This window comes from Branchiostoma lanceolatum, chromosome 7, assembly GCF_035083965.1.
Source record: "Branchiostoma lanceolatum isolate klBraLanc5 chromosome 7, klBraLanc5.hap2, whole genome shotgun sequence".
Classification (NCBI taxonomy): Eukaryota; Metazoa; Chordata; class Leptocardii; order Amphioxiformes; family Branchiostomatidae; genus Branchiostoma; species Branchiostoma lanceolatum.
Window position 1 is genome coordinate 10,841,022 of NC_089728.1, and position 12,499 is coordinate 10,853,520.

At 43.5% G+C, this 12,499-nt stretch overlaps 1 protein-coding gene across 1 annotated transcript; it reads right to left on the reverse strand.

The window, feature by feature from the left end:
• Nucleotides 1-1,380: 1,380 nt before the first annotated feature.
• LOC136439221 (neurofilament heavy polypeptide-like) lies at nt 1,381-12,336 on the reverse strand. The gene is made up of 14 exons (XM_066434498.1): nt 11,397-12,336; nt 9,329-9,580; nt 9,101-9,187; nt 8,542-8,681; nt 7,954-8,079; nt 7,579-7,701; nt 7,048-7,213; nt 6,619-6,714; nt 5,738-5,905; nt 5,345-5,517; nt 5,015-5,092; nt 4,323-4,456; nt 4,064-4,172; nt 1,381-3,798 (listed from the first exon to the last, which is right to left on the reverse strand). Exons 1-14 carry the CDS (start codon nt 11,500-11,502, stop codon nt 1,936-1,938), a joined length of 3,621 nt encoding a protein of 1,206 aa, XP_066290595.1. The 5' UTR covers nt 11,503-12,336; the 3' UTR covers nt 1,381-1,935.
• Between the last annotated feature and the right edge of the window lie 163 nt (nt 12,337-12,499).

A 12,499-nucleotide genomic window follows, 5' to 3' on the forward strand; every position in this document is an offset into this window, starting at 1 on the left:
GACTTGGCACAGTTCATGCTCAATAAAATAGAATCAGAACGAAACCTTTTCCTTAATGTTTTTATTCCTATTCCTTTGTGTTAACTTCAATGCATATGATGCTCAGGTATATCAATACCATGTTTTATTAATGTACTGTTGTTTCATTAAAAAGTGGTAGATGACTATACAGACAAGTAAGAAGCACGTCAATGCTCTATTCACACCTATGAATTTGATAATGATTATCTTATATTTGTTGGATTGTCTCCTGCTGGCATATGGTGGAGAAATGTCAACTTTTATGAGTTAAACTTGCTTACAAAGGGAAGTTTAGTATTGCCATACCAAGTAAATGGAAGAACTAGATAATAAATGAAACAACCGATTAAAAATACTTTGAACAGAATTTGTGTAGACTAATCTTGTCACAGCTATTTGTACTTGAGCACTGTACATGTATTTGTATAAGTAACCAATCCTCCATATACAGAGGATATATTTTGTAAAGTTGTTCAATATGATGTACAGAGAGTTTATATATATATATAACAAAGTACAGAACACAATCCGAAGGTTTTGAATGATAGTCATGTTTTGAAATTACCTATGTTACCAACATATGGGTAATATTAAATTTTGATAGGCAATGGTATATTCAAGGATGTATGAATAGTTGAATGCCATGAAACAAAGGAATAAGTAGTATCCTGCTTGTATCCATGTGTATGTGTGGACTCAGTAAGTATTGATACTGATAGCTTTGATTCTGCACAGGTTGAAATTAATAGACTACTTGACTAAATGTGTTCATGGAATAACCTCATTGGTTCATGTGTTCTGGTGTGTCATTACTTCAAATACACAGTTACAAACTCATATTCTAAAGTGCGGTAGAAAACGCAAGAATGGAACATTGTACTTACCTGTAGTTCAATCACAATTCATATACCAAATGAAAGCCACAGGAAAGCCAAGGGTCTAGTTGATAAACAGAGAAACCTGTCTCCTTGCACCAACCAAAACTATTGAACAAAGTAAATTTGGATGGAAAAGACTAGTTAAGCACACTTTTCTGTTGTTCCTCGCCCAAAAGAAAGCAAAAATGTTTGTAAAAATTTCTTAAAGCAATTCCGTGCAAATAAGTATCTGATAACCAGGTTTAATTTACTAGTACTGTTCACCCATGGGCGTCCATACTGAGCTGCGCTGCTGTACTGTAGCGTTTGCCCTAGTCTCCCTACTTTCCTTTAGTTCCTTAGTTCCTGTGCTTTTGCTGGTTTCGCTAGTGTCCATACTTTCTTTTCATTCTTTCATTGGTTTCCTTACATTTGACTGCAGGAGCTCCCTGAAATGCTTATTCTACAATTGAATTGGAACGTTTAAAACAGCGAGTCGAGGTTGAAGATTTTATCAAACACTTTTATTCAAAATAAATAACAAAGCTAATGGTTCTCCTACTGAGTTCTTGTGTTTTGGTTGTTCAAGGACAATCCATGCAACGTTGGTGGTTGTACAGCAGTATACTAGGAGAGACTTTTGTCTATTATTAGTGCGTTTTCTGTGTCTATGTACGTTTTCTGAGATATGTATGTTTTTCTTAGAAAATCCACGTACCTTTAACCTAATAATCACGACACAACAAAAACCTGATTGGCAATGACGCCAAATTAGTCTGACTTAAAATCCACTGTACATTTCTTACATGTGATTATGTACACTCAGTAGTACATTGTTTTTGAAATTTTACACGTTAACACCAAGCCATATATTTGACCCTTCTATGATCTTCTATCGTTATCATTCCACGGCACCACCCTTAAGTCCATTCTGAAAACCTACATTTGTCAGTGACAATCCACATCACCCCGAAATCAACCTCAGTCAAGCACTCCTATGGATTTGAAAATGTGCGTATCGGTCCATTGTAGACAGGCTAGGTGCCCCTACAAGTCTTTACTGGGTGTTCTCAGTCGGTGCTACAGCTTCTGATGACGCTGCAGGTTCAGCCTCAGTAGTTTCTGCTTTGACATCTGTTCCTGTGGAGGACGCGGCACCTTCTTGTGCCTCAGCTTCTTTCTTGTCTGCAGACACGTCTTCTTTTGTCTTGTCCTCGCTTGTTGCAGCTTCAGCTGATTTATCAGTTTCCTGAGTTTCTTTGTTCTCGTTTTCAGTCTTTGTGGCTGTAGTGTCGTCGGGGCTTGCTGCATCCTCTGCTTTGGATTCCGGTGTTTTCTCCTCCTCTTTGGGTTTGTCAGCTTCGGTGTTTTCTTCCACCTTTGCCGAATCTTCTGCTTTGGTTGCTTCCTCTCCCTTAGCAGCATCTTCAGCTTTCACGGGTTCTTCTGTTTTAGCATCAGCATTTGTAGGCTCTTCAGTTTTGGCATCGGCCTCCGCTTGTGCTGGTTCCTCTGCCTTGGTACCATCCTCAGCCTTTACAGGTTCTTCTGTCTTCGCAGTGTCTTCTGTCTTTGTAGGTTCTTCTTTAGCAGCAGTATCTACTGTTTGTGGATCGTCAGGTTTTGCAGCATCCTCTGTTTTGGCGGGTTCCTCTGTCGTAGCAGCACCCTCCGTTTTGGCGGGTTCCTCTGTTGTGACAGCGTCTTCCGTTTTGGCGGGTTCATCAGTCGTAACAGCGTCTTCCGTTTTGGCGGGTTCCTCTGTTGTAACAGCGTCTTCCGTTTTGGCGGGTTCCTCTGTCGTTGCAACGTCTTCCGTTTTGGCGGATTCCTCTGTCGTAGCAGCGTCTTCCGTTTTGGCGGGTTCCTCTGTTGTAACAGCGACTTCTGTTTTGGCGGGTTCCTCTGTCGCAGCAGCGACTTCCGTTTTGGCGGGTTCCTCTGTCGTAGCAGCGTCTTCCGTTTTGGCAGGTTCACCCACGGCGTTTCCCTCTGCAGACTCTTCCGGCTTAGCAGCATCTTCTGTTTTTGCCGGCTCTTCTGTTTTTGTCGATTCTTCCGGTTTTGCCGGTTCTTCTGTTTTTGCCGGTTCTTCTGCTTTTGCGGGCTCTTCTGTTTTTGCGGGCTCTTCGGTTTTTGTCAGTTCTTTTGTCTCAGCAGCTTCATTTTCTGGTGGGGCTTCTTCCGTCTTGGCAGGTTCTTCAGCTTGTACAGTTTCTTCTGTCTTACCCGCATCTTCTGTCTGTGCAGGTTCCTCTGTCTTAGTAGCTTCCTCTGCTTTTGTCGAAGGCTCGTCCGTTGTGGTGGTATCCTTTGTCTGTGCTGTCTCTTCTGTTTCAGAAGCGCGTTCTTCTTTTGCAGGTTCCTTTTCAGCAGGTTCTTCTGCTTTTGCCGGTTCTTCTGTTTTTGCCGCATCTCCAGGCTCCGAGGCGCCTTCCTTTGGCTCTTCGTTCTTCTCTTCACTCTTTGATTCCTCGGACGGTTTGTCATCTGAAGCCTTTTCGGTTGGAGAGGTTTGCTCGCTTTTTGCAGCATCCGCCGCCTCCTTGTTCTCTTTATCATCCGCACCTTCTGTCGATGCGCCGGGGACTTCCTTATTCTCTCCTTCCTTTTCTACCTCTTTGCCTTCTCCTGATTCTTTTTCTTGGCTTTCAGTTGTCTGTTGGTCGCCTGAAGCTTCTTTCCCATCATCAGCGGGTGAAGCATCTTCCTGGCCAGCAGAAGGCGTTTCTTTCTTGGCATCTGTAGACGTTTCTGTGGACGTTTCTCCTTGAGTTTCCTTCTCTTGTGCTGGCTCTGACTCTGACTCTAGTTTGATGACAGGTGGACCAGGAGTTGGTTCTGGAGGATTAGCAGCTTCTGTTTGGATGTTCTCTTCGGCTTCAACTGCCTTCCTCTCTTCAACGTGCTTAGTCCTCATCTACGGACAATCAGAATGAAACAACATCATGCTAATGGTTTCCTGTAACCATCGAAGGTATCAAAGAATACAGGTATACAGTGCTGACTAATGTAAGGCTGATCAAGGCTTAAACTAGTAGTAACCGCTGGCTCAAAGCTTGTCGCTTGCTTTTCCGAGGTTAGCAAGCGACAAGCATCAAGCTAGCGGTCACTACGGAGAATGGTACTCAGGCTAGGGTTAACCAACAATTGCACAAACATTCATACTGCTGGAACAGCCGTACCTCCTCGTTCACTTGGATGATCCTGCCCTCTACCTTCGGGGCGATGGTGGTGAAGAGGGACTGCAAGGTTCTGACGCTGCTTTTATTCAGCACTTCCACGCTGTTTTTCCTGTGTAAGTCAAAACAGGCAATTAAGACATGATCAATCACATGAATGTTTGCATACTGCTGAAATTCAATGTTAAGTCCTGCTATTCTGTTTCATGACAATGAAATGAATTGTTTATGTAACAGCAGGAAGAACTGATTGGAAACCTACTTTGCTACACTGGCCACGTTGATAAGGCTCTGGTGATGTCCGGATCTGCAGGGCTTCAGACCCTTGACGATGTCCACTGCGGTGAAGTGGTTCTGGATGACGGTGGACAGGATGGGGCCCTCGTCTGGGTCCGTCTGCCGCAAACGGAAAATTACTCAATTAGTCATTATATTATATTGACTTAACCGTATCTAAGTTGCAGTTTGCCTCTTAGGTGTATCAGCAAAATGGGCACAGTCTATCGAATCATTTGTTTGGAACAAATTCAAGTGTCCTCAGCCGAAATATGTCATGCGCTATAGTTCTAATGAGTACCTAGCTTCTGTTAGGGACGTCCCTCGGATAGGACGTTAAATGGAGGTTCTGTGATCGAGGAGAGCCACACCTCGAGTACGTTAAAGAGCCCACCGCACTTATCGAAAAGAGTAGGGGTCCTTCCCGGTGTGAGTGGTTCCAAAACCTACAGTCCTATGACCGCACATGGGTTCGCCCTTAGTAATAGCCTCCGGCTAGTTGGGCAACCCTGGCATGTGCATGCTGAACCAATAAATAAATAAAGAAATAAATAATGTGTGCACTTCAAGCACAAAGATTATAATGATAAATTCAGTGATGTTGTGATAGACAGAGAATCACGTTTAAGTTGATGTACATATTGGTGATATAGATGTTTGCAGCAGTAATAGGCGTACCAGAGGCTTACAGTCCTTGAACACGTCGTATCCATCTTTGCCACGTGCGATGTAGGCTTTGGTACATACTCTGTACACCTGGGTTGAGAAAAAAACAAAAATTAACATATTGTGACGTCATATGCTTCTCTTCAAAGCTCATTTCGTCTGTGTGGACTGTGCCATGGAACATGTCTGAAATGCGAATCAATCAAAGAACCTTGTCAATTCAGAAGTTATGTCATTCAAAAGATATCCGTGTAGCATTGGGAATATTTACAACTTTGCCGGTTATCATTATCACTGTCAATTTGTTTGCCACATAAGTGCAAGGGAGAATACGACAGCTACCTTCTCGGGCACCAGGTATTCCCCGTCGATCTTGACGGAGTTGGGGTCCACCCTGCTGCCCGGTGGTAGTTCGGGGTCAAACCCGAAGACGATGCCTGACACCTGCGGGAACCTGCCCTCAGTCTTAGGGTACTGGCTCACTCCGTTCTCCAGAGCCTGGATGATCTGAGTACCTGCAGGATGGCGAGGAAAGTGGTTCGAAATCAGAATTATTCACAACGGATCATTTCATGCCTCATCGGTACAACCTTCTTTCACTTGGTATGAAAATCATCTGTAAAAGTCGCTCTCTTTTGTGACTTTTCCTCTTTTATCTAACACTTTCGATCTTGCTTTGAACCGACAACAAATGCAGAGGAAACTACAGTGTGAAAAGTCTTTCTTCGTTCCTACCCGTAGCCTCCAGCACCACCAGGGGGTCGATGAGCGGCAGGATAGTCAGCAGGTCCTTGATGGTGAAATCGCCGGCCCCATGGACGGAGTCGGACCGGAGGGTGCCTGAGTTCAGGATAGCCAGGTCGGCCTGGGTGGCCGCGACCATCACGTCCGTCAAGAGGTTTCCTACGTGGAAGGAGAAAGGCGTTGTTAATGTCCAGACTGGGGTCATTAGTCACTAGAGGTAACCAACATTCCTGTCCTTGGTACTGATCACTAACACTAAAGGATAATCAACTTCCTTCCTCTTCTTGGCACTGATGACCGACACAAAAAGATAACCAACATTCCTGTCCTTGGTGCTGAACATCGACACTAAAGGATAATCAACATCCTGTCCTTGGTACTGATCATTAACACTAAAGGAGGACCAACATTCCTGTCCTTGGTGCTGAACGTCGACACTAAATGATAACTAACATTCCTGTCCATTCGTGCTGAACACCGATGCTAAGGGATATCTAACATTTCTGTCCTTAGCACTGATCACTGGCCCTAAAGGATTAGGAACATTCCTGTCCTCGGTACTGAGCACCAAAACTAAAGGATAATCAACTTCCTGTCCTAGGTGCTGAACATCGACACTAAATGATAACCAACTATCCTGTCCTTGGTGCTGATCACCAACACTAAAAGAAAACCAACATTCTTGTGCTTGGCACCAATCACCGACAATAGAGCGTGACCAACATTCCTGTCCTTGGTACTGAACACCGACACTAAAGGATACATAACATGCCTTGGTGCTGATCATTGATACTAAAGGATAATCAATACCCCTGTCCTTGGTACTGATCACTAAGACTAATGGAGAAAAACATTCCTGTCCCTGGACTTACCAAGAGCGCTCTCCTGAGTTCTGACGGTTGCGAATCTCCCGTCCAGCTCTGATTCGATCTTCCCCAGAGTAGTGCTTGTCTTGTCAGACATCAAACCTTTTAAGAAGAAAATAAAATGATTACAAATGAACAATTCCTTTTCGAACAGGCAGCACGGCAAGGTTAGATCATGGAAATGGTATGATTAATGTCGTCTGTTATTCAAAATGCCAGACGTAGAAATGATGAGCTGTATTGTGAGTGCCTCCTCCGGGACGAGACTGCTTCAAAAGGACTGGAAGGGCTACAAGGTTCGGTCGAGTGATCTACAAGGCTATACGATAGTCTAAAAAGAGCTTACATTCCTTTGATAGCCACATTCCATTCAGAAAGGCAAACAAGTACACGAACAGCATACAACGCCTGTAAACTCCAGACTATGTTACGTACTTGTGAACTCCTCAACAATTTTCTTCATCTCCGCGTCCTCCCGGTAGGCGCTGCTGACCTCTAGTTTCATGGTGCTGACCTCGAACTTCGGACCTATGAAGTCGACCTCCACCTTGGTGAAGTGCCGGAACTCAGTCCCACTCTTCACGATGTATTTCCCGTTTACCTGTTGGTTGGACAGACAAACAGAATTACGTTCAATAGTTTTGGGCATTGACTGGAGCATCATTTGTCAAACAACCAAAGTACGTTTACGTTGGAAATAGTTTCGGACAAAAATGTAGATTGTTGACAGATCGACCTAAATGATACGTACGTTTTCCCCACCTTGTTCTCTTTTTTTGATGGAATTGAGGGAGTACTTGATTTATGATTTGTATACATCGAGCTTGCTTTCAGATGAATTGAGCAGTTGCCATGATTATAGTTCTGTTGTCAGCGATTTACAAAATGTGAACCGTTTGCAGTAGGTGAACTGAAACCAAGACAATTGACCCAGGCAAGAAAAGCCCGTATATTGTGTAATCACACCTTTTTGACGTCATAGTCGTGGTCGTGTCCGCCTAGGATCAAGTCGATTTCCTCCACCTGCTCCGCCAGTCTGACGTCATTGGGCCACCTCATGTGCGTCAGCGCGATAACCAGGTCAGCGCCCTGTAGGTCGAAGAGATGTGACTTTGTCATATGTGTTCTCACACAGAACTGAGTTATATTCGTATTTTACTGTAAATGTAAAATTCATCTCTTTTCGATATTCTGTCTATGACACACGAAATAAAATTTACCGAAACGCAACATACTCCATTTTTCCAAAGACTTGATTTCTCCAATCGTGGTTTGTTTGATTTTTGACTTATTTCCTTAAAAGTAGGAAATGTGAAAATATCACCATCCACCAAACTGTACCTCTTCCCTGAGTTCCTTCGCCAGTCTCCTCCCCTCCTCCACATAATCCAGATACTTCAGGTCGTCCTTATCCACCGTTGCCAGGGTAACCAACCACTCTTCCTCTACTAAACCGATAAGGCCAATCTGGGGAGGGTAGTAACACTTGTTATGAATAGTGTCTCTGTACAGAAATGTTCTTTTTTTCTATGTCAGTTTTTCATAGAAAAATACAGCCATGCACGGGACATGGATATCAAAGAAAAAAAACTTATAGTAGATGTTAACTTTCAGATGAATCAAAACATATTTATATAAATCTAAACGGAATACGATACATTGTGATAGCCTTTCAACAATAATGTTAATGTACCAAACATAACGTTCATAGCATATTATATTCTGTTGATCTTTACGACTAGCAAGAGTGTTAAGTCGGCGCTTGCCTCAAATGGATACAGGAATAGAATACATCCCTCAACGTACCGCGGTTATAGAAAAACCGAGCACTCATGATGCAAAAGGACACTGTGTCGTCTTCACAAAATCCTCCAACCCCCACTCGTCGAAAAGTGGGTAAATCCCATAAGTTGAAGTCATGTATCATACCTTTTTTGTGCCCCACGCAATGATAGTTTTTTCCAGCCCGTCCGCCAGCGGCTTGTCTGTCAATGTGTCAATCACGTTACTCATCAGCCACGGGAACTTCGTCTCCATGGTAACGTCCTCCAGCTCATCAACTCCAAAGTCTGGGTTGGAATACAGATAAACACTTCATGGTAAGCCATTCTTCTTTTGCATAAATTGTCACATTTTTTACCTTTCTGATGCATCAATGTATACATGCTTTTTCACACTTCACGCAGAAACAAAGCCAGACCAAACGATATGAGTAGAGGCTACTTTGATTTACCTCCAAAAACAAAATATAGATGAAACTTATACATGTATGAATGGAGACCATGTGTCCCATTTGATTGCCAATTGTTAACAAACCACAGATTAACTGGTATAGTGTACTACCTTAACAGTATTATAGTGATTGGGTTACTTCTAAGTCTAAACTGTAACCATAGTATGTACATATGCCATGGCCTCTATTCGTTACATTGTGATAAATGGGAAATGTATACAGCTTGTAAGTAGGGACACCCTATCTGTCACTCACCGAAGTCGTGATTCCCGTACACGGCTGCCTTCACCTTGAGGGAGTTTAGGATAGGGACCATCTGTTTGCCTTTCGTGATACTGCTCACTGTAAACATGTAAACAACAGAAACACGGTTAAGTCATGTGGACAAACAAACAAACAAACAAACACACACACACAAACACACAACTGTCTTTTTTCGATACTATTCCGTATCATTGATGGTAAAAATTGACACAAACTTACTCATGGAAGGATTGAGACAGTCTCCTGAGAAGAAGACGAGCGGGTTCTGGTCCCTGTACTTCCCCATGGCGGTGGCGAACCTGGCCGCCCCGCCCACGGGCTCGGTGTTCGGCCGCTCCTCGATGTTGTACACGTCATTGAAGTGGAGGATGGTGACCCGAGAGCGGTCGGGAAGTTGGGGGCTGGGGGTCGTCACTGTCTTCTGTACAACAGGCTCTACTATAGCGGGGACAGACGGCACTTCAGAGGCACCTACAGATGGACACCCACATCAACGGTCGCCATAAGTTCATATCAAATCATAGCTAACGTACAGATATATTAATATTCTAGAACAGCAAGTTATTTTGACTGAAAGTACGATTTACAGTGGAGGGACCATGGGGCATGGCTACTAAATCATTCCATACATGTGCTCTACGTGAATTTAATTTCCTCTGACATCTTGATGATCTAGTACTTCTCTTTTCTGAAAATCTCCCAACATTATCTGTCATTAATAAAGAGATTAATTGACCATATGACTACATGATTCACGTTACCAATTTGTTGCATCGAGACTTTTGTATGAAACCTCACTACAGGTACACAAGCTATTGTGTGAAAGATTATTCCCGACGTGAGTTCTTTACTACACTCATACTTTAAAGAGACATTTTCTCCGAGGGTACGAGTACTTTTGCCCACCTGTAACTTGAGATAAAGCTAGCGCCACTGTAGCCACTATAGCAACTTAAGCACGTAAACTTAGGGGGAAATGCGACGTTTATAGCTTTCCTTGACATAACTCATTTCTGTCGTTGCCTGCAACGTTCTTTCACTAGTCTTGCAGTACTAATGCACATTTCACTTCAACATTTTAGTGGGCGAACGACCAAAGGACACTTGCATACAAACGTGATTCTCGGGTGCAGTTACCTCGGTGTTGTTATTGTACATAACAATAAAAACATGTACATTATATCTTGCCCATCAATGCCTGACAGAAATGTTCCAGTATTAAGAGCTCCACCGGAAAACATTATGAACTGAAATACTACCAACTAGCACGACAAGAGGGAATCCGTTTTGTCCATATTTTCACAACTCTTTTATTTAAGGCGATATTGGTAGGGTTCTCACTACTGCCTGCAGAGTTTGTTGTGCCATGTTTAGCCGATAGCGAAGAGACAGGGGAGACAAAGATTGCCAAAGTGTGTACGGCGTCACCATGAGACAGTCATCAACACGGTGTTTGTTTCAGCCTGTGGTTTTGTCCGTTTTGTAGCGGTCCGATTCAGACGACTGTTTACATATTTAGTCAAAGGTAAGTGAGTCTTTAGATCTCCGTATCGGATAGTACTGGTCGCCTTTCCGTGGCAGCACCAGAGTCTGGATAAGGTTTCTATCTAAACCATTCAAGACAAAGGACAAGAGAATTCCGCCCAGTGCACATTTACCTGTGACCCAGTAGGCCTTCAGGTGGGGCGGTTTAATTCGCCCACAAAACACACGTTATACAATATGACTGTACCAAAATGACACTCAGAAGTGGCATCAAAGCACCGTGAAGACCTGTTAGGATACGATGTTGCTATCTAATAACGTGTTTTGTTTAATTTTCTACGCTTACCTTCGACATTACCTACACTGAGAGATAATGTAACTGAAATCAACATTTAAGGTGAAACGCATAGGAATATCATGCTTTGATCATCTGGCCTAGTTGACAGTGTCGTATCTTAGGTCTTTTAAATATAACGATAGTTACAGAGCGCTACTTGTTGTGTTGTGTGAGATTATCGTCATATTATGCAAAAATTATTCGAACACCTGGTGTGGTTACTACACGACGCCATGATTCACACCAGAAATGTCTTGTAATGATTTATAAATGAAACATTAAAAAATACTGCCGGCCCTACAGCAAGGAAGCAGGCACAGTCTTTCATAGCGAAGTACAAAAAAATGCAGAAACACACAGTGCATTCACCATGCTGCATTCAATTTGGTTTGCGAACATACCTGAAAGATAGTAATATATGTATATATGATATGCTTATCAATCAATATAGAGAGAGATACTTACCATCGCCAGTTCCTCTGTGGTTAACGGTTAGCAGAACAGGCTCGCCGTTAGGAACTGGTCTTGGTTCCGTGGCCAAGGGTTGGTTAGAGCTCGAACCACAACCCATGGTGGCAAATGTCCTACGGTAGAATGTCCTAAGGTAGAATGTCCTACAGCAGAAGTCTTCTTGACTTGAGTACGCGCACCAGAAACTACTGCGTCAGGTACTGTAGATGTTTGACACAAGTCTCCCCATCAATTGTCAGGCGAAGATCCCTCTGATCTCCATGGACACCAGGAACGCCTCAGTTATGTCATCACCATCAGCGTTTGTTCTAGTTACCATTAACGTTCTGGAACCCTACTCGGATATTTTCTTCAAACACACAATCCAGGGCCTTGAAGGTGACCGTCACCGCGGTTAAAACGCCAAACACAAAACATCCACTTCCACCACTCTAGAGCTCATCACCCACTAGTAGTCCTGTGGGTATCTCCGCTGACGTGAACGCGGCAGTACCGCCCTCTTAAAAACGTCAGGTATATGCGTGGGACGTCGTCAGCAACGTGATCGTAGCAACGCCCAAGTCCGGGCGCCTATCCCGATAGAATACCGACTGATATTTCAGATGAAAGTTTGCACGTTTACAGAAGTCTGTTTTCCAGCTGACAGATGTTTGTGGGTTTTAACGCCCTGCAGGATACACTCACGTGTAGATCCTTCACCTGTCGCTACCAGGGTCAGGCGCAGCGTTGCTAAGGTGATGACGTATCCATTGGGTAACAGGAGACGTAGGGGGTGAGGGTGGAGCAATTGTTGCAAAGCGTTTCGTCACCGCAGCCTGTAACCCAATGGCCACGGGTGAAAAACTATGAAGGCTTGATGCTAGTCATTTAATGTTTGCCAGATAAAACGTCGATGTGTATTTTTTGTTGAAATGACACCTGAACCTTCTACGAACACGACTGTTTATGATTGTTCTTTATAGGTGTATTCTAAGCGACAAGGAAACGCTACATACAACCTGATTTCTGTAACTTGCGTACAAGATAGCGTCCTGGTCATTGTCTTCCAGTGTGGATGGTTGGCCAGACGACTGTCCATGCGATAATCCGTCGTCTGA

What these genes read in the sequence shown, in the direction of transcription:
- LOC136439221 (XM_066434498.1), bottom strand. Translation starts at nt 11,502, where the DNA reads ATGGGTTGTGGTTCGAGCTCTAACCAACCCTTGGCCACGGAACCAAGA. An exon ending in GTACGGGAATCACGACTTCG is followed by an intron (nt 8,682 to 9,100) that starts GTGAGTGACAGA and finishes ATTCCAACCCAG; the next exon opens with ACTTTGGAGTTGATGAGCTG. An exon ending in AATACCTGGTGCCCGAGAAG is followed by an intron (nt 5,093 to 5,344) that starts GTAGCTGTCGTA and finishes TTCTCAACCCAG; the next exon opens with GTGTACAGAGTATGTACCAA.